Source organism: Martes martes (genome assembly GCF_963455335.1).
Source record: "Martes martes genome assembly, chromosome: 15".
Classification (NCBI taxonomy): domain Eukaryota; kingdom Metazoa; phylum Chordata; class Mammalia; order Carnivora; family Mustelidae; genus Martes; species Martes martes.
The window spans coordinates 5,984,060-6,006,070 of NC_137903.1; the positions used below are offsets into that span (position 1 = coordinate 5,984,060).

The 22,011-nt window shown below is 41.5% G+C and overlaps 2 protein-coding genes across 5 annotated transcripts in view; both read left to right on the forward strand.

Moving 5' to 3' along the window:
* Nucleotides 1-4,101: 4,101 nt before the first annotated feature.
* DUSP12 (dual specificity phosphatase 12) lies at nucleotides 4,102-11,267 on the forward strand (the record flags this gene model as incomplete). Of its 3 annotated transcripts, none has more annotated exons than XM_080824132.1 (6): nucleotides 4,102-4,460; nucleotides 5,532-5,645; nucleotides 5,739-5,857; nucleotides 6,259-6,355; nucleotides 7,050-7,236; nucleotides 10,151-11,267. In XM_080824132.1, 6 exons carry the CDS (start codon nucleotides 4,117-4,119, stop codon nucleotides 10,310-10,312), a joined length of 1,023 nt encoding a protein of 340 aa, XP_080680258.1. In that variant the 3' UTR covers nucleotides 10,313-11,267. The 3 variants fall into 3 exon arrangements, with proteins under 3 accessions (XP_080680258.1, XP_080680260.1, XP_080680259.1); XM_080824133.1 differs by having other exon boundaries at nucleotides 4,126-4,460; nucleotides 5,715-5,857; XM_080824134.1 differs by lacking the exon at nucleotides 7,050-7,236 and having other exon boundaries at nucleotides 4,117-4,460; nucleotides 10,151-10,361.
* Nucleotides 11,268-17,960: 6,693 nt separating this feature from the next.
* ATF6 (activating transcription factor 6) overlaps nucleotides 17,961-22,011 on the forward strand; it is a 209,964-nt gene continuing 205,913 nt past the window's right edge. For both annotated transcript variants that reach the window (XM_080824008.1, XM_080824007.1), the window contains exon 1: nucleotides 17,961-18,119. In XM_080824008.1, coding sequence (XP_080680134.1) covers nucleotides 17,999-18,119 — 121 coding nt within the window. In that variant the 5' untranslated portion in view covers nucleotides 17,961-17,998. The remainder of the gene's footprint in view (nucleotides 18,120-22,011) is intronic.

The window sequence follows — 22,011 nt, forward strand, 5'->3', positions numbered from 1 at the left end:
CCATAGATCAAGTAGGCTTTCTTCAGTCTTTCTCATTCTTTTTCCTTTGTTCTCCTCTGACTGGATAATTCCAAAATTCCTGTCTTCTTCTTCTGTTTTTTTTTTTTTTTTTAAGATTTTAGTATTATTTATTTATTTGAGAGAAAGTGAGAGAGAGAGAGAGAGCACATGAGTGGGAGGAGAGAGAAAGGGAGAAGCAGACTCCCCTGCTGAGCAGGGAGCCCCATGCAGGGCTCAATTCCAGGATCCTGGGATCATGATCTGAGCTGAAGGCAGACGTTTAACCAACAGAGTCACCCAGGTGCCCTTAAAATTCCTGTCTTCTGACATATTCTCTCTTCTGCTTGATCCATTCTGATACTGATACTCTCTACTGCATTTTTGTATTTCATTAAATGTGTTCCTCAGCTCCAGAATTTCTGATTGGTTCTTTTTAATTGTTTCTATCTCTTTGATAAACTTCTCATTTTGTATTGTTTTCTTGATTTCATTGAATTGTCCTTATGTCTTTTCTTGTAGCTCCCTGAGTTTCCTTAAACAGCTGTTTCGGATTTTTTATCAGATAAATTGCAGATCTCCATGTCTTTGGGGCTGGTTATTGGAAGACTATTTGGGTCCTTTAGTGGTACCGTTTCTTTGACTTTTCATGTTCCCTGAAATTTTGCATTGTTACCTTTGCATTTGAAGTAATAGTCACCCCCAGTCTTTACTAACTGCCTTCAGGGGAGAGATGCCTTCCATCAGCTCCCCTAGAGATTCTGAGGTTTCTTCAAATCTTCCATGGATACACCTACTCCATGCTTCCTTGTTCCCTCTTGAGGCCGATATCTTAAGCCTGAGTGCCTTCTCAGATGCGGCAACATACTAGGCCAAATGCTGACAGCTTCCCTTCTTTTTCCCAAAAGTGGCACTGAAGTTCAAGTTTGTGATCTCTCTCTGTTTTGCAGATTCAGGCTGGCTTTCTGCGCATGCTCTCCAGACACTTGCCAAAACACTCTTGCCGCTGCCATTGGGAGCACCCACAAGGAGCTGGCCACAGGGTGGAGGTGAGTGTGGGGGTGAGGTGCACAGAGCACTAGCGCCCATGGGCAGACAAGGGGGTCCAGGGGCAAGGCCTCTCAAGCAGCTCTTGGGCTGGCTTCCTGATGGAGCCTGTTGGATTACTTAGTAGGACCTATGTCCCTTTGGTGCCCTCTGAGAGTCCTCTGTGTGGTTCTTTCAGTCTCTTCCCTCCATCTCCCATGTTCCCCCACCCATGTTCCCTCATCCCATGTTCCCCCACCCCACACCCCAGGATAAAGGTCAGGCCCAGGAGACCTCTCTTGGCCCTGAGCTGTGCTGCCTTGGGGGAGGGGTGATGTGAGGAAAGTCAATCTTACCCTCTCTCATGCATCCAAACATACTTTTTTGTTCCAACTGTCTGCTAGGACGTCTCTGCTGGAAACCTGGGTTTCCACAGAGGCTCTCCTATCCCTGTTGATTATCTAAGTCAGTGTTTTCTGCAGGCTCTCTGACCAGAGCCAAGAGGGAAGATGGTTCACAGGCCACCAAAGGGTCTGCAGCTAGGACAAAGGTCCATGTGCCTATTACCTCACATACAGGAGGGCAAGACTCCCCCCAGGTCCCTTGGCATATGGTACAGGATTTCCCAGCTCCCACCAAGGCCCTTTTGCCTGTGGATGGATGTCAACTTGTTGTTGGGGGTAGGGGAACATGGGATGAGGAACATCCTATTCAGCCATGATGCTGATTATCACTCTTTTAGAGTTCTTTGTATTTTTCGGATATTAATTTCTTATCAGATATATGATTGGCAATTATTTTCTCCCATTCCATAGGTAGCCCTTTTGCTCTTTTGATTATTTCCTTTGGTGTGCAGAAATGTTAAATTTTGACATAATCCTGTCGTGAAGATTTATTTCTAAGTTTCTTTTTTTTTTTTTAAAAGATTTTATTTATTTATTCGGCAGAGAGATAGAGATCACAAGTAGGCAGAGGCAGGCAGAGAGAGAGGGGAAAGCAGGCTCCCTGCTGAGCAGAGAGCCCGATTCGGGGCTCGATCCCAGGACCCTGAGATCATGACCTGAGCTGAAGGCAGAGGCTTAACCCACTGAGCCACCCAGGTGCCCCCTCTAAGTTTCTTCTACGAGTTTTGTAGTCTCTCTCTCTTTTTTTTAAGATCTTTTTAAAAAGATTTTATTGATTTATTTGACAGAGAGAGAGCGTACAAGCAGAGGGAGCAGCAGGCTGAGGGAGAGGGAGAAGCAGGCTCCCTGGGGGAGCCTGATGCAGGGCCCAATCCCAGGACCCTGGGACCGTGACCCGAACCATAGGCAGACGCTTAACCGACCAAGTGACGCAGGCACCCCTAAAGATTTTTATTTATTTATTTGGGAGAGAAAGCACAACCAGAGGGAGGAGTGGAGGGAGAGGGACAAGCCAACTCTGTGCTGAGTGTGGAGCCCAATGCTGGGCTCAATCCATGACCCTGAGATCATGACCTGAGCCAAAGTCAAGAGTCAGATGCTCAACTGACTGAACCACCCAGGTGCCCTAGGTTTTATAGTCTTATGTTTAGGTCCTTAATCAATTTTTAATTAATTTAGTACATTGTTTAAGGTAGGGATCACACTCCATTCTTTTATACGTGCATATACAGTTTTCCCAGCACTATTTGAAGAGGCTAGTTTCCCCCATTTTCCCACTGGCATCCTTGTTGAAGGTCATTTAAGCATATATGTGAGGGTCTATTTCTGGGCTCTATATCCTGTTCCATTGGTCCTTGTGTCTGTAGGGAAAATACACTGCGATACCCAATCATAGAATCACCACCACTTCCTGCCAGCATCCAATCCAGAGCAAAGCCCTGCTTCCTTGGACTCTGTCCAGAATCACCCTATATAAGCCCAGATCCTACACAGGCATACCTGTGATATTGTGCTTTACAAGTAGTTTTTAAACAAATTGAAGGTCATTGTCAACCCTGCAATGAGCAAGTGTATTGGCATTACTTTCCCAACAGCATTTAGCATTGTTCACTTCACATCTCTGTCACTTTTTGGCAATTCTCCCCACATTTCAAAATTTTTATTACTATTATATTTGTTATGGTGATCTCTGATCAGTGATCTTTGATGTTACTATTGTAATTGTTTTGGGGGTGCCACAAATCACACCTATAAAAGATGACAAATTTCATAAATGTTATGTATGTTCTCCCTGTTTCACAGAGCATTCATTCCCCCAATCTCTCTTCCTCTCTATGGGCCTCCCTACCCCTGAGACATAATAATCCTGAAAGCAAGCCAATTATTCATCCTACAATGGTCTCTAAATGTTCAAGTGAAAGGAAGACTCACACATCTATCACTTTAAGGCAGAAGCTAGAAATGATTAAGTTTAGTGGGGGAGGCATGTCAAAAGCCAAAATAGGCTGAAAATTAGCCCTTTTGTACAAACAATTAGCTAAAAATGTGAATGCAAAGGAAAAGTTCTTGAAGGAAATTAAAAATGCTACTTCAGTGAACATGCAAATGATAAAAAAGTGAAGTAGGTTCCTGGAGGTCTTTGGTTGGAAGGTATGGGCATGCGAAAACATGGGATTACTATTTTCAAAGCATATAGGACAGTATGCATCAATAAGAAAGAGATTCACATACCAATAAAAAAAAAAACTGGACAAAGAGAGAAAAAAGAAAAAAATAGTCACAAGAGAAGAAATACAAGCAAATGGCTTCATAAATGTTTTTTTAAACAAAAAACAAAACATAAATGTTTTTTTAAACAAAACAAAAATAAAACAATACTGCAGTTGGTGGGACATCATTTCAAATCTGAGTCCAGCTGCTCTTGTTGTCCCTTTCCGTAAAGCCTCAGCACCACAAGCCTGGAAAACCCTGTGTTTGGGGTTTATCCTCTACCACCAAGTTGCAAGAGCTGGGGCCCAGACACGGGTTTAAAGGCTCCCCAGGTAGTACACATTCCTACAGTCTCCGTGGTCCTCCGAGGGAGCCCTGCGCCTCTCAGGCCGGCTCGACTCAGAGGAAGGGCGGTCTAGCCAGCCGTCTGCCTACTCTATGGTAGGGCCCCCTGCCCCCTCGGCCCCCGGCGGCCGCCATGTTGGAGGCTCAGGGAGGGAGCCATGGCTGCGCGGGGCAGGTGTGTGGTCAGAGCTGCGCCAGCTCCGCCGGGCAGATGCTGGAGGTACGGCCGGGTCTGTACCTGGGCGGAGCCGCGGCCGTGGCGGAGCCGGACCACTTGAGGCAGGCGGGCATCACGGCCGTGCTGACGGTGGATTCGGAGGAGCCCGACTTCAGGTCGGGGGCTGGGATGGAGGGTCTACGGAGCCTCTTCGTGTGGGCGCTGGACAAGCCCGAGACTGACCTACTCAGCCATCTGGACCGGTGCGTGGCCTTCATCAGCCAGGCCCGCGCCGAGGGCCGCGCCGTGTTGGTGCACTGGTGAGTGGCGCGCACGGTGGGGCAGCCCCCCCCCCCCCCGGCTTTGCAGCCTGCAGCCGCCACCCCTTCCTCCGAGGACCCTAGGGGAGGACGAAGGGGCTGTCAGACCACCACTCGCCGGCTGGCGTGTGTCGGAGACAGAGGAGGGGCAGGTGGCAGGCCCCCGAGGGCGTGCTTGCTTTCATTCATGCTGGCGCCGTTGATTGATTCTGCAGCCCCCGCCCCTCCCAACCCCTTAGCTGTTTTTTAATGGGGTCTGATAGGTGGCAAAGCCCCTGGACCTAAAAAGAGTTGAAAGCTTTTCAGGCACTGACCCAGGTGATTATAATGCAGATTAGGATGCGAATAGTGCAGTAAAAGATATTAACAAAGATTAAGGTTATTCACACTTCACGGGAAAAGCAGATTATTTTCAGTGTTTTTGTTTGGGGCAGAGGATGGTTGGGAGGATGGTTGGTGAGGGGGAAATGGGGAGAGAATTGGTTAGGACATGCAGGAGCCCGAAGCCATGCCCAGGGGAGAGATGGAGTAAGTTGTAGCAACGGGTAAAAGAAAATCTTGATAGGTATTTGGGAATTCTTAGTAGTCCTCTTTAGTTACATTGGAGTGTAATAATTAGTTTAAGTTTATTGAGTCAGCACTTTTACTGCGTGCCAGCACTTGTTTTAAGTATTTACATAAAGGGCATAAGCTAGTGGTAAAATGGAAAGAAGCCTGGGACCAGATGTTCGGGCCCCTTAATGCCAAGAGAGAGGAGCTTTCGATTTTTTTCCAAAGTCATTATTAAAATTTTTAAAATTAGTGTAATTATTTTTGAAAAGGTAATACATTTACGTGTTTCAGAATTCAAAAAGACTAAGGAAATAAATAAAGGAATCATTCTTTTGTATGTTGGTATTTCAGAGGCAAAGGGTTTTTATTTGGTCCAAGACATGGACCAGGTCCATGGATCAGGTCCAGACATGAAGTGGACCTGAACTTTACCATTTATGGGAAGCTGGGCTTTTTTTTTTTTTTTTTTTTTTTTGATTGCTGCTATTTGCTATTTTACTTTAAAGGTCTCTTTTTCAGTCATGCAGGAATTAGTCGTAGTGTGGCTGTGATTACTGCTTTTATGATGAAGACTGACCAGTTTACCTTTGAAAAAGCCTATGAAAATCTCCAGACCATCAAACCAGAGGCTAAGTGAGTTCTTTGTTATAGAAATTTCTTTTTTTTTTCCGAAGTGATTTTATCCATGTAAAGAAAACTTAGCTTTATATTTGTTTGTTCTTATAGGATGAATGAGGGATTTGAGTGGCAACTAAAATTATACCAGGCAATGGGATATGAAGTGGATACTTCTAGTGCAATTTATAAGCAATATCGTTTACAAAAGGTTACGGAAAAGTATCCAGGTAAGTAATAATTACTAGTACTCATTGGGCCCTTTTTAGATGCTCTTTACTCTGATGCTAAAGGCTTCCAGTGTGTTATCTTACTTTTCCAGTCATCCCTTGAGACAGGTGCTGTTACTTCCTTCTGAAATGGTGGTTTACCAAGAAGTAACTTGTTCAAGGTCACATGGTTTGTAAGTGGTGGGCTGGGATTTGAACTCACGCAGTCTGTGCTCAGAACCCAAGGGCTCCTTCACAATGCTCTGACCTCACCCTGATTTCTCAATGCTGGGAATTTTTATTTTTATTTTTTTTAATTTCTGAGGTTAGCACTTCTTGCCTCAATTTGACGTTAGCTGAATTTTGTCTTTAAATGCAGAGCTGATTGCAACAAATAGATAAATTTTAATTATCTCATGTAGAATTACAGAACTTACCTCAAGAACTCTTTGCTGTTGACCCAACCACCATTTCACAAGGATTGAAAGACGGCATTCTCTACAAATGTAGAAAGTGCAGGTAAAATATTTTCTGTCCTCTGGAGATTTTATCTTATCTCGGGAGCTGAAATGTACTAAAAGTTTCATTTTCTTAAAATCTGTAGGAAGAATTTGTTCAATTGAATACTATAAAAGTTTCAAATTCAAAACTAAATTTAAGAATATAAATTTTGGGGGCGCCTGGGTGGCTCAGTGGGTTGAAGCCGCTGCCTTCGGCTCAGGTCATGATCCCGGCGTCCTGGGATCGAGCCCCGCATCAGGCTCTCTGCTCTGCGGGGAGCCTGCTTCCTCCCTTCTCTCTCTGCCTGCCTCTATGCCTGCTTGTGATCTGTCTGTCGGATAAATAAATAAAATCTTTCAAAAAAAAAATATAAATTTTGGGGCGCTTGGGTGGCTCAGTGGGTTAATCCTCTGCCTTGAGCCCAGGTCATGATCCCAGGGTCCTGGGATCAGGCTCTCTGCTCAGCAGGGAGCCTGCTTCCTCCTCTCTGCCTGCCTCTCTGCCTACCTGTGATCTCTCTCTGTCAAATAAATAAAAACTTTAAAAAAAAAAGAATATAAATTCTTAAGAGTGAAAGTAAATCAGGTTACTTATAGAGGTTATTGAAAATTAAAGTAGCATAATCCTTTTTTATTTTGCTAAGAAATGCTGCACATTTCATCTGTTTCTTTATCCTTTTGGAGGTCATTAATGTTTTTGTTTGGGGTTGCAGGCGATCTTTATTTCGAAGTTCTAGCATTTTGGATCATAATGAAGGAAGTGGTCCCATAGCCTTTGCCCACAAGAGAGTGACGCCATCTTTCACGCTCACCGCTGGGAGTCAGGCTCAGTGTACGTCATATTTCATCGAACCTGTACAGTGGATGGAATCTTCTTTGTTGGGCGTGATGGATGGCCAGGTGAGAACGCCTTTTATTTTCTGCAGTTTCATTGTATCATCTATATTTTGTTGTTTCTTGCTCTCTCAGCCATATTTTAACTGGTGTTTCATTCCATCATGAGTATTTTCTTATGAAGATTATATCTTTCTAGTGCAGATAAGAATCTATCAAATAAATTAAGTAAAAATCCAGCCTATCTAAAGTAGTGAACCACTTTTGGTTGAGAACTGTTGGTCTACGTGAATTCCTTTTAAGGCTATTTATATTTTTTCAAATAGAAGACTAACGTAAGCTGATTAGAATGTATTTAACAAATTCAAACTTGGTAACAGGTAGGGCAAGTCAGAGATTTTAAGATTACATTTAAAGTTTCTTTCCTTTTTCTCTTTCTTTTTCTCTTTTGTCTCCTCTCTCTTTTTTCCCTCATACTTCAGTTCAGTATGTGTGCTTAGAGATTCATTTTCATTTCCTGTTTATTCTTAAGAATGCAGCTCATGAGAGTATCCTGCGATGGCCACATTTCTCCTTTAGGTTTACTTAAAGTTTACTTAATCTAAGATATAATTAATATAATCTAATTATATTAATACATATTATATATAATATATATCTATTAATATAATCTAAGATATAATTAATGGTTATAAAGGTTTATGGTTTGTATAAAAGTTTGTATAATGAAAATTTTATGAAACTCACTATATTTCACTTTAAGAATACCATAACTGTACAAGTAGGTAAAACATACATAGTCATGTTTTATGTGTGAGGAAACTTAGTTTATGTTAGCATCTTGCCTAGAAAGAGAAACCTTATATTCAAACCCACGTTTTCAGACAATTCTGCTTATTGAGATATAAGTCAGTTACTATATGATTTACCCATTTAAAGTGTACAGTTCAGTGACTTTTAGAATATTCACAGAATTTTTGCAACATCATTGTTTTCATCATTCCCAAAATAAACGCTATACCCGTTAGCCATCACTTCCCGCTCCTGGTGATATCATTTGTAGCAGTGGGGTTTTAATTTTGAAATTCACTTTATCTGTTTGGTTTCTTTCTTTCTTTCTTTCTTCTGTGGCTTGTGCTTTTGGCTTGCTGCTCTTAATTAGCCTGGAAAACATATAAGATGGAGGCATTTTTGTGGAAGATACTGTATCACATTTGTGCATACTTCTCTGTACACTTATTTGAATTTTCCTGTAGACCTAAAAGTGGAATCCCTGGCTTGTGGAGGGTGTACATCTTAAATATTGCTAATATTCCACCTCACAGTAAAAATGCTTATACAACTTTGATTTTCACTAGCATTGAATGCATGTACCCATTTTCCGATACTCTTGGCATAGTGGATATTATAAAACTGGTAACGTTTTGTCAGTCTGAGAGATGAAAAATATTCCTCTTAAAATGTCATCATTTGAATTCCCATGACTGTTACTGAGGACCAATATTGTTATATACTTATCACCTATTTATAGCTTTTCTGTACATTTCCTTTACATCCTTGGTCCATTTTTCTATGGATTTTGCCTTTTTCTTATTGATTTATAGGAGCTATTTATATAGTCTAGATGTTAATGATTCCTCTAATATTGCAAATATTTTCTCGTGTCGCTTATCTCAGCTTTGTGGTATATTTTGTCATATTAAAATTTAAGATACTGGGGTGCCTGGGTGGCTCAGTGGGTTAAAGCCTCTGCCTTTGGCTAAGGTCATGATCCCAGAGTCCCGCATCGGGCGCTCTGCTCGGTGGGGAGCCTGCTTCCCCCGCTCTCTCTGCCAGCCTTTCTGCCTACTTATGATCTCTGTGAAATAAATAAATAAAATCTTAAAAAAAAAAAAGTAAGATACTTCTGTTATCAAATTTGGTTTCTGAGTTTTATGTCCAGAGCTTGTATCATTTAATATTAAAAATAAGACTCCCTGACTCATGCACAAAATAACAAGCTAAATTTAAAAAATAATGCTCTAAATACATACAATATAATTGATGTGCTCAGGGTTTTTTTTTTTATTAATCTATTTTACTGGAGTATCAGTTTGTTTTTAAAAAGCCTTGGGGGCGCCTGGGTGGCTCAGTGGGTTAACCACTGCCTTTGGCTCAGGTCATGATCTCAGGGTCCTGGGATTGAGTCCCGCATTGGGCTCTCTGCTCAGCAGGGAGCCTGCTTCCCTCTCACTCTCTCTGCCTGCCTCTCTGCCTCCTTGTGATCTCTCTCTGTCAAATAAATAAATAAAATCTTTAAAAAAAAAAAAAAAAAGCCGTGAATCAGGGATGCCTGGGTGGCTCAGTGGTTAAAAAGCCTTGAATCTGAGGCCTAACCTACATGCTGTCAATCTCAATACTGATACTGACATGAGACTTCCCACATGCTTTCCTGTTCTTTAGTCATGATGATATTAGTTTGAAATATTAAACTGCAGATTGATTTAAAAGGCATACATGCCACTTCCCGAAATCTTGGGTCCTATCTCAACCTTTCTGCCCTCATATTGGAGCATAAAGACCAGATTAATCTGGTCTTTCTCCAGACTCCCAGGATACAACATGTTTCTTACACAGTTATCATAGTCCACTCTCTGTTATGGTAAATTGCCATTGCATTTTACCTTGCTGATTCGATCATAAAGTCCTGGAAGGTAGGAGCCATGTCTTACCTGGTTTTTATTTTGTTTCGTTTGTTTGTGTTATTAGGGAGAGAGGGGAAGGGCAGAGGAAAGGGAGGAGAGATGCAGACTCCCTGCTGAGTACTGAGCCCAAGGTGGGGCTTGATTTCAGGACCCTGACATCATGACCTGAGCCTGAATGAAGAGTACGGCGTTTAACTGACTGTGTCTTACCTGTCTTTATATCTTCTATTGCCAATAATAATTATTTGTCTTAGATACAAGTGAGTGAATGAAGTAACACAGTTCCTTTATTTCAGCTTCTTTGCCCCAAATGCAATGCCAAGTTGGGTTCTTTCAATTGGTATGGTGAACAGTGCTCATGTGGTCGATGGATAACACCTGCTTTTCAAATACATAAGAATAGAGTGGATGAAATGAAGATGCTGCCAGTTTTGGGATCACAAACAAGAAAAACATGAACTCGTGACATTTTTGATAGCTTGGAAAGAAATTTGCTGATACCTGCTTCCCTTGCTTACTGTCATGGCAGATTGTCTAGTTTATAGGCCATCCGCATTTCATTTGATGTGACATGGAAACTCTGCTCTGTTATTTGTTAGTCTCCTACACTATTTAAGCAGAATACTTTATTTGCAAATCAAAACTTTTAATCATGTAAATTGTACTTTATTTGATATTAAAATTTTCGATAACCCATGTTCTTTGTTTCATTTATTTTCAAGAGTTCTGATTTTTGGAGTGTTTAGTTATGTGATATTAAGGTCTGGATGGACAAAATTATTTGTAAAAATTGGAAATTATGTTTAAATAGATTTTTATTTCTAGAAATGTAAAGCAGATTTGTTTGGACATAATTCAAAACTATTTCTCTTTCTTTAAGGGACATTGGTAAATCTACATAGGTCTGGATTTTTCTTGGAAGTGTAGAAGGAAAGGCTACTAGTAAAACATTGACTAAAATAAGTTTTTCCTGTTACTCTTTGGGAATCCCAATTATGTAAATTTTTAGAAAAGCATGTTTAAGATACATTTTGAAGTAATCTACTTAAAAATGTATATTAATGTTAGGTATGTTTCTAATGATAAGGAAAATACATGTGGAATAACTATATATCAATTACTTTTTTAGCCTGATAGGTTGGAGAATTGGAAAAGATACTGTGTCCATATTAGCTTTTTAACATCTCTCTGGAAACTGGAGTTTATTTTACTCATTACTAATAATTAGAATTGGACCTAATTAGATATTTGAACATTTACATGAAATCAGAATTAGCTAGTAAAGAGAAATATAGTCCATGTTCTTAAGCCACTTTGCATATTTACATGTGAATATGTCTGTATGTATATAAACACCAAAATGGGAGTAGTTTTAAATGGCAAAAGTGAAAATGAACCTCTTAAAAAATACCTAAATTTTGTTTATTTATTTATTTTTACAGAAGGAGAGTGCCGGAGCCACTGGGGAGGTGGGGAGGGGCAGAGGGAGAGGGAGAGAAAATCAAAGCAACCTCGCACCAGGCGCAGAGCCCAGAGCCCAGTTCCCCAGAAGGATCTCATGACCCTAAGATCATGACCTGAGATTAACCAACTGAGCCACCCAGGCGCCCCTACCTAGTTTATTTTTGAAATGGGAGTGTTATAGGTGATTCTTGAGAACATCTTAACATAGGGCCTGAAGCCTTTGGTAACTTCATAGAATGATTTTTCTTATGAGAAAAAATTTCTCCATTTCTTCCTTAGCTTTTGTAATATCTGTTCACTTTGCTTCATAATGTACTCTACAAGCTTTTTGAAAACAATTAGACTAAACCATATGAATTGTGCCTTTTAGTAGGTGCAAAAGTTTTGTATGGCTATCCACACTAGCATCTAGCACGGAGAAAATTACACAGATTTTATCTGAATTTGCAGTTCTCAATTCAGTAAGTATTTACTGAGCACCTATAATGTGCAGATTCTAGGTGATGCAGTGAACAAACTAGATAAAATCCCTCTCTTTTTAAAGATTTTATTCATTTATTCATGAGAGACAGAGGCAGAAGCAGATAAAGGATCAGGGAGCCCAAAGGGGGACTTGATCCCACAACCCTGGGATCACAAACTGAGCCAAAGGCAGACACTTAACTGGCTAAGCCATCCAGGCACCCCAAAACCTGTCTTATGATTTATTTTCTGGCTGGGAGAGAGGGTGCTTTTTTTTTTTTTTTTTTTTTTTTTTTAAGATTTTGTTTATTTGAGAGAGAGAGTGCACCTAGCATGCACGTGTGCACAGGCACATGGGGGGCGGGGGTGATGAGGGCAGAGGGAGAAGCAGACTCTGCTGAGCAGGGAGCCCCATGTGGGCTCAATCCTAGAACCCTGGGATCATGACCTGAGCCGAAGGCAGATGCTTAACTGAGCCACCCAGGTGGCTGACAAGATTCCTTTTTTGAAAGATAATTGGTATTTGACTGTGGAAAATGAGTTTGGGGAAATCGACTTTTCTGTATGTAAATTTTGAAGTTTTGTGAAACATCCACTAAGTAAAAATTCCCAATTTAAACCCCATTAATATTTTACTTGGTAAATAGTAAATAGAAATGGTAAATAGAAAAACCATTATGAAGAAGAAACAAAATCTTAAAAAAAAAAAGAAACAAGTGGAACCCTTTTTAATATTTAAGAACATCAACAACAAATGGGTTTACACATCTGTCCAAAAGAGTGATATGAACTTTGTTTCATAGGTGGTGTTTCAGGTACAGTTAAGATAGTACAGAAGTAGAAGTCTGCCTGGGCTCGGATCATTCCAGCCTCACCTGTCTCTAGCTGCCTGGAAGGTCTTCTGCAAGCTGAGTGAGGGTCAGGCATCTTCATGAAATGGGAGTAATGTATGTTCTACTGCTCTGCCCTTCTAGTAGGGTTGCCCTTCTAGTAAGGTCATTTATATAAGCCTTAAATAAAACACTTGTATAAAAGGGAGATAATAATTATTATTCAGTCCGGGCAGTTGTGGGGATTTTAATGATACAATGCAGGTACAGAACATAATACAGTACCTAGCTAGTAGCATAGTTCCTTAAAATAGCTGCAATTTATTGAGAATTTACCATATGCTAGTCACTGTGCATTTAATGTGTGTTTTTTTAAAAAGATTTTATTTATTTATTTGACAGAGATCACAAGTAGAGAGGCAGACAGAGAGAGAGGAAGGGAAGCAGTTTCCCCGCCGAGCAGAGAACCCGATGCGGGGCTCGATCCCAGGACCCTGGGATCATGACCTGAGCCGAAGGCAGAGGCTTTAACCCACCGAGCCACCCAGGCGTCCCCATTTAATGTTGTTTTATCTAATCCTGCAATCCTATGCGGGATAGATCCTATTATTCCCATTTTACCGGGGAAACTGAGGCTTAGAAAGATTAAACCGCTTCATCAAAGTTATATTGCTGGCAAATGGTTGAATCTAGATTAGAATCAAGATTTGGCTTATTCCAAAATCTGAGCTTTCAACTCTGTATTCTAGGTTTGAGTTCACTGTTTAGGGCAATAGAAAAGATGTCATACTAGAAATGTGAGATTGTGAAATATAAAAGTACTGGTGAAATGCAATTTTTAACCAAGTTGTAAATATACTGGTCAGGTGCCCCCCCAGCACTTGCATAATTCTGATGAGTGCAAATTGAGGCCTAGATGCTACTTGTCTTAGTACTTGAAAGTTATAAATCAAGCTACCAAACTATTAAATAAAATGTGTCCTTCTCTTATCTTGACAAACATAACTTCATGAAAATCTGGGAGACAAGATTTGAGTTTAAAATTCTCTGACTTTATGGAGTTCCTGACACTATGACAATGTAGAGAGAGTTGGCTCCCAACCTACAGAGCAACCTGCAGAGTCGGCCCCTTTCCCCACCCTGGGTTCATTCACATGCCTGGTGCATATGCATAACGTGAACTTCCCACCTCACATTTCTAAACTTAGTCTTGTACTCCTGGCATATGGCATTGGCACAGTTTGCCTTTGGGAAGTCAGAGGCCTAAGCGCACTTTAGAAACAGGCATGGAGCTATTTGGGCATGAGAAGCATGTCTAGAAGGAGGCATGTGTTCTGGCTGGGCATATCCTCTTGGCACCATGGATTCTCACCCTGTGGGAAGAGACACTGCCAGATGCCAGAGTCGAGTCCTCTCAAGTGTGGATCTAGGCAAGGGCCTCCTTTATGTCTGTAGGCAAAACTCTCTTTCAAATTTCACTTCTCTTCCAAGGATTTAAGTTGAAAGCAAGGTAATAAAGAAAGAAGATTCAATAACATTTGACATTTATCATTAAAAAAAAAAAAACAAAACAACACACACATAGTAACCAGAATGGAAGGAGTATATGACCAGAGTGTGTATAAAAACTATAACAACCACAGCGAATTTCTGGGTGAAAAATGAAATTTTCCTTGCACTGAAATACTACAGGAAAAATCTTATCAATAGTAAAACTTTTAAAAACTTTCACATTAAAGTTGGGAACAAGGTAAAAAATGTATGCTTGTGCATCTACCTTCAGTGTGGTACCAGGGGTCCTTGCTATTGCAATAAAATAAGAAGGGGAAAAGGTTTAAGCCTTAGGGAAAAAACAGAATTCACTGGTAGGTGTTGACATCTCTAAAAGTGGGATATTTAGAAATTAGGTGCCTCGTATGATGCAAGGAAGTACGTAAGAAGCATTCCTGCGAAAACAAATGAAACAAAAACCATCTAGTCAAGTTTACATTTAACTGGCAGTTTACAGGAACAAATCATCATGAAGACCCAAACAGCAGTAGGAAATTCTACAGCACAAATGACAGATCGTTTAACAAAGGGCATGGGGTGACAAGGGGTAGAGGGGACTGTCCCATGAACCAGATGCACCCCGATGACCCTGATTTGAGCAAACCAGCTGTAGAAAGGCATTTTGGGGAGAAAATTGAGTGTGGAATGGGTTTGAGATGATATTAAGGAATTATTTTTGGTGGGTATCATAATGGTATTGTAGCTATGTTTTTAAAAAATTGGAAAAATCTTTGTCAGGATACATATTGAAGTATTTTTAGGTGAAATAACACGATACCTGGGATTTGCTTTAAAATACTCCAGGGGATGGGGTGCCTGGGTGGCTCAGTCGGTTCAGTGTCCAACTCTTGATTTCAGCTCAGGTCATGATCTCAGGGTGGTGGGATCCAGCCCTGCGTCAGGCTCCACCCTTAGTGGAGAGCGCTGGAAATTCTCTCTCTCCCTCTGCTCCTCCCCCTGCTTATGCTCTCTTTTTCTAAATAAACAGATAAAGAAAATGTGAAGATGTTTAAAAAACACTCCAGGGGGAAAAAACAAACCAAAACAAAAAATAAAATTGTTGTGGGGAGAGAAAGATAAAACAAGAATGGCAAATTGTTGAAGTTGGGTGCTAAGAACAAGAGGATTGGTTAGTTTGTCTCTTGTGTGTGTTTGAAATTTTCCCCATTAAAGGTTAATTTAAAAAAAGATTATTTTAAAAAGGTTACAGTGTTAAAATAAATTTTAAAATGTCAGTGTTCGCATGCAAATTTTTCTACATAGAAAATCCTGTAGAATTTACATACAAAATATTACAGTCACACAATTCAGCAAGTTTTTGGATACAAGATTGCTGTATAAAAATCAATAGTGTTACTACACCCAAGCAATAACCAGATGGGGGGGGGAAGAAGAATGTGAAAAACAAAACTATAAAAATATTCAAGGAAAATAAAAAAATCTCTATGACCTCAGGAGAGGGAAGGAGTTTTAAGCAAGTTACAAATGCCACAGATCATAAACAGAAGACAGGTAAATTTGACTACATTGAAATTAAAACCTAAAAGACAAAGCCCTTAAAAAAGAAAAGTGCAGGGGCGCCTGGGTGGCTCAGTGGGTTAAAGCCTCTGCCTTCGGCTCAGGTCATGATCCCAGGGTCCTGGGATCGAGCCCCACATTGGGCTCTCTGCTCAGCATGGAGCCTGCTTCCTCCTCTCTCTGCCTGCCTCTCTGCCTACTTGTGATCTCTGTCTGTTGGATAAATAAATAAAATCTTAAAAAAAAAAAAGACAAGTGCAACTTGGAAGAATGTATTTGCAATATATGTATCTGTTAAATGAAGATAGTAGGCTAGCTAAAGATGTGGGTATCATCAGAGAAAGAAAATGCAATAGCAAATTTTGTAAGAATAGACAATTCACAGAAGAGTAAGTAAGGTTTAATAAACACGAAAAGATGCACCATCTCCTTAATTGTCAGGGAAATGTAAATTATGGTCACACCCTTCACAGGGGCAAAAAAATGTGAAAGTGACCAAATCTAGTGTGGGTCAGAATGTGGAGCAAAGAACTCATCGCTGCTAGCAAGGATGTAAAATGGTATAATCTGGCAAATATTAACATTCCTATTCTATGACCCAGCATATATCTTAAAGACATTCTTGCTTATATGCACAGAGACTCATAAAAGGCATATGTAACGGTAAAAATTTGAAACAATCCAAATGTCCATTAGTAGGGAAATGAAAGAAGAAATTGTGAGATATATATATATATATATATATACATATTCAAGGAAATACCATGTAACAGTTAAAACATGAATAGATCATCAAAAAAGTAATGTTGGATAAGAAAAGTGATTTGGAGAACAAGAGGATGATACATTTATGTAAATTTAAAAACCCAACCCAACACTCAATGTGTGTCATAGAAGCCATCTATGTGGAGGGAGGGAATGAAGCAGGGGGAAAAGCAGACTTGGGTTTTATCTACAATGTTTAATTTCTTATATTATGAAAAACCTGAAACAAAAATGGAAAACGTTAATATTTGTTAATTTTTGGTGATAGATATGCAAATGTTTGGTTCATTATCTGCACTTTGGGGATAAAAATAAAATTTTCAAAAACTAAAAAAATAAAAACTGGCAGGAGTTCGGTCACGGTGATTTACAAAAAAGGACTGAGGTACCTGGTGGATACGGTATAGAAGATTCTGGTTCTATCTTAGTTTGTCAGTTTTGGATTTGCAGTTAAGAACAGAACTGATGCATATTTCACCGCACTTGAAAACTGGTTAGCTATCGGACGGTAAAAGAGAGCATGCGGGGTTTTGTTTTGTTGTTGTTTGTTTCTGACTCTGGGTCCCAGGGCGGTACTGACCACTGCGGATCATGCAATCAGGAGTAACCCTCCAGCCACGAGGACTTGGGTGGATTCTGGGAAGCGCTTGTTTGGTTCAGTAACTGTGGGAAAGACTCCGCTTGGTCCTAAAGGGATACGTGTTCTCGGGGCATTTGACACGCTCGCCGCCGAAATGCCGCGAAGAGAAAGGCTGTCACACAGCAAACTCGGTTCAGACTTTCAGTCGGAGCTCGTGATGTGAATTTCTTCGAAACAAAACGGAATCTTAAGTTTTAGTAACAAAGAGATCGGGAATTTCCTTTATTGTAGGTTGCCTGGGGTACGCTCGCCCGGATTTCCACCCCCGCTACGATTTAGAAACGCAAATCTAGGAGATCGGTTTGAGCCCGGGCAGTTCATCGTTTATTTTCGGTTTGCTTAAATCTGTTGAAATAAAAGTAGGCTTTCTAGAACCACACAGTTCACCGCCCTGGTGTTCACCTCAGGCGCGGCGCCTGCGAAGACGTGGGTCTGACGAGCGCGGCACGAGAGCTTTTCTTCCACACGCTCGTGTGTACGGGAAGTTTTTACATTGCTAGCAGGCGATTCTGAAAATTAAATCGAATTCACTTTCTCGGTCTCTGATTTTGTTCTGCGAGAGCTACGCTGTGGTATTAAGAAAGATACCCAGCACGTTCAGAAAGGGCTCTTACTTCTCTTTTTTTAATATTATCAGTACATTCTATTTAACCAATGTAGTGTTTATGTGTCTGTCTTTCTCTCTCTCTCTCTCTCTCTCTCTTTTTTTCCCTTAAACCAGCGGACAGAAAGTGCCGAAAAGTCCTACAGGGAAATGTTTACTCGGACATTTGTTTAAACGAGCTCATCAGTCTCTCACGCTCCTCCTTTCTGATCCGCACAAGTGCCCGGGCGGTCGAGGCACTTTGTCCTCCCTCGGCCACCGTCCGCCGCGCGGTGGGCGGTATTTTGTCCGCCGGGCGCCGCCGTACGGGATGTCAGTCACCGAGTTCCAGGCCGCCGGAGCGTGGGGCTTGCCGGAGCCGGCTGGCGTTGCCGGCACCATGGAGTCGCCTCTCAGCCCGGGCCTCTCTCACCGAGCCGATGAGGATTGGGGTGAGTAGCAGCTAAGAACGTGCCGCTCCCGGCCGTGGGGTTCTCCGTCCTGACGCGCACTTGGGGAGGCAGGTGTGGGCGAACTCTGCCCCGGGAGCCGGGGCTCGCCTGTCGCTTCCGTCCGCGGTCCTCCCTGGAAGGGTCTCGCCGAACCTGTCGGTTTCTGCCCGGGTAACAGCGAGCGTGAAATGTTGCCTGATGGGAATTATTATCGTTTTTCAGCGTTTCCGCTGGGAAAGTACTAGGTGATCATTGTGTGGGGCTGAAAAGGGCGTAGGTAAGAAGCAGAGGGCAGGAGGACTGTGACCACCCGAAAGGCTGTGAGCTGTTTTCTCGGTGTGGGATGTGGGCGGTGATTGCCGTGAAGTGTGTCTGTCGGGAGTGTGTTTGTGGGAGAGAATGGGAGTGTATACAGTGATCTTCGTGTCGCAGCTGCCACTGTTGGTCTAGGCTGATGTCCATCTTGGCAGAGAACCAAAGCACCAGACCTTGGGTCCCCGACTACCTAGACCTAACACTTGAAAACTGATGTAATCCTTACTGCCTTCCGGAAACAGCTTTAAATTTTTTTTTTTTAAATTTTGCCTCGTGTATTTTTGTTTGGCTTTATGGTCAGGAAGAGTGGAAGGCAATGCAGTGGGAATCAGAGTGGGGAAACTTCCTCATCTAGGTGTTTAGAGGAACCTTTTTTATTCTTCTCTTTGTTGTGGAATGTAATACTAATGCGGGTCTCGAGCTTCAGTGAGAATTTGGGATTGCATAGGTCCAGCGGGCCCTGTAGTTGAGCCTATGCCATTTACCTACTTTGGAACTTGGCGGGATGACCCAGACTGATGCTCAGCTTTCCCCCTTGGACCATCATTCTGAGAAGCAAAGTGCAATCTCAATTCTATTTATGGACCTGAAGTCCTCGTTTGACTTTCTAAGGACAGAACTTTTCTAAAATTATGTGACATGAGAAATTTATTTCAGTCGTTCGTGGATTTCCTAGCAGTTGTTGGAAAGACTGTAGACTGTCCATTTCAAGTGTGTTTTCCTGTGCCAGATATAGTGGTAATGGTGATTACCCTTTAGGACTTCATTGGTGTCAGGTGTGCTGCAGAGCTTCTATATGCATTATCTTTAATCCTCTCAACAGCGCAAGAAGTTATTACTAATTTACAGATGAGAAAACTGAGGCTGAGGAAGGGTGTTCAGTCTTCTAGCCTGTGAGGGGCACAGGCAGGATCAGAACCAGTTTGTCTACCTCCAGAGCCTGTGCTCTTAGTCATTATTCCGTAATGCTTTCCTTAATTATTTCTGCAGATGTGATTCTTCCCAAGACCCTCCCCCCCCCAAGTTATTAATAAATCTACTTTAAAGTGTCAGGTAGTTACGGTTTTTTTCTCAGCTAGTCAGCTGTTACATTTTCATGATATTTCTTAAACTGCAACTGTGGGGCACTTTCTTGAAGCATTATTTTGTCTTTTGATACTCAGGCTGCATTTTCCTGATTAACCCGATACATTGATGCGTAAATTGACGTGTAGTCCTAATGTTCATTGACAGAGCTTTCAGTTCTTTGTAGTCATTTCACTGAGTTAACTCAGGTATCCTGCCCTGCTCCTCCCTGAATGTGTTCATTTCCCATTGTTTTCCAGGCTTCTCTTTTCAGACTGTTGACAGTCTTCTCCTAGTTGCACACTTCAATTCTGATTTGTTAGGTAGTCAGTAAGTAGGATCGATTTCGCAGGCACTAAAGTGAAACACTACTGTCTGCTGCTGTTTTTCAGTAGATAGGGATTCATTTTCTGGGAGTTGCCATTTTGAGTATCCAAAGACGTCACTGATTTATCTGATTTTTTTTTAAGATTTTATTTATTTATTTAATAGAGAGAGTACAAGCAGGGGAGTGGCAGGGAGAGAGAGAAGCAGGCTCCTGTAGAGCAGGGAGCCTGATGTGGAGCTCCATCCCAGCACCCTGGGGATCATGGCTGAGCCCAACGCAGATCCTTAACCTACTGAGCCACCCAGACGCCCCTGATTTTTTTTTTTTAATATTAGAAGGTGGCCAGTGATAGTTAAAAATTTAGATTATGTAATTAGTACTTGTCACTCTCATAACTTTGAATAATTAAGTGATTAGCTCAGAACAGCCTATGGTGGGAGGGGCTTTTTCCCTCTAACTTGGGTAGTGACATTTAGAGCAGTGGTCTGCAAACATTTTCTGTAGAGCTCCAGATAGTCAGTTTTTTAGGCTTTGTGGTTCTGTGGTCTCTGTTGCAGCTACTCACCTCTGCTGTTATGGTGCAGAAGCAGCGATAGGCAGTGTCAGCTGAACACGGAGATGAGTATGACTGTGTTCCCATACAACCTCATTTATGACGCTGAACTCTGAATTTCATGTAATTACTTTATTTTATTCTGTTTTAAGATTTTTTTACTTATTTCTAAGTAATTTCTACTTTCAACGTGGGGCTTGAACTCTGAGATCAAGAGTCGCAAGGTCTGCTGGCTGAGGCAGGCAGGCGCCCCCTGAATTTCATATAATTATTTTTAATACTTAATAAGTTTCTTTTTAGTACAGTTTTAGATTTACAGAATAATGGAGCAGACAGTACATAGAGTTCTATTTATACCCTCCTTGCCATTTTCCTTATTGGTAACATCTTGCATTAATGTAGTAAATTGTTACAGTTGAACCATTATTGATCCAATATGATTAACTAAAGTCCATAGTTTACGTTAAGATTCCTTCTGTGTTGTATGTTTTGTGGGTTTTGACAGACACCTAACATCATGTATATACAGTATCTCACAGAATAGTTTCTTGTATCTAAAAAATCCCCTGTGCTGTACCTATTCATCCCTCCCTCTCTCCTCCTGCGCCTCTACCTAGTCTACCTAATTTTGCCTTTTCCAGAATGTCATATAGTTGGAATCATATAGTAGGTAGCTTTTTCCACTTAGCAACGTGCATTTAAGATCCGTCTATGATTTTTCATGGCTTGATAGCTTTTTTTTTTTTTTTTTTTTAAAGCTCTGCTTATTGTTCCATTGTATGGATGTACTACAGTCTATTGGTCTCTCAGCCTGCCGTGACAAATCACCGTGGACTGGGTGGTTTAAACAACAGAAATTTATTTTCTGACAGTTCTGAAGGCTAGAAGTCTGAGATCGGGTGCCAGTATGGTCTAAGTTCTGGTGAAGGCTCTCTTCCTGACTTGTGGACGGCTGTCTTTTCACTGTGTCTTCACAAGGCAGAGGCATGAGAGGTGAAAGAGAGTGGAGAGGAGTGAAGGGAGAGAGAGGAGGGGAGGAGAAGGGGGTGGGGAAGGGTATCTCTCTCCCTCCTCCTGTAAGGCCACAGTCCTATCTGATTAGGGCCCCACTCTTTTTTTTTTTTTTTTTTAAATTAACATATAATCCATTACTTGCCCCAGCGGTACAGGTCTTGAATCATCAGGCTTACACATTTTACAGCACTCACCATAGCATATACCCTCCCCAGTGTCCATCACCCAGCCACCCTATCCCTGCCCCCCAACCCCCGGCAAGCCTCAGTTTGTTTCCTGAGACTAAGAGTCTCTTATGGTTTATCTCCCTCGGGATCCCATTTTGTTTCATTTTTTCCCTCCCTACTCCCCACGGCTCCCCTCCCCTCCCCCCATCAAATTCCTCATATCAGAGAGATCTTATAATTGTCTTTCTGACTTATTTTGCTTAGCATAATATAGGGCCCCAATCTTACATTGTCATTTAATCTTGTTGATCTCCTAAAGACCACCCTGTCTCTGGCTGCAGTCACCCTGGGGGGCATGGCATGTAAATGGAGGGGGGGAACACAACGCAGTGTGTTTATGCATGTATATATTGAAGGATCTCTTGGTTGCTTTAAAATACTGGCAGCTAC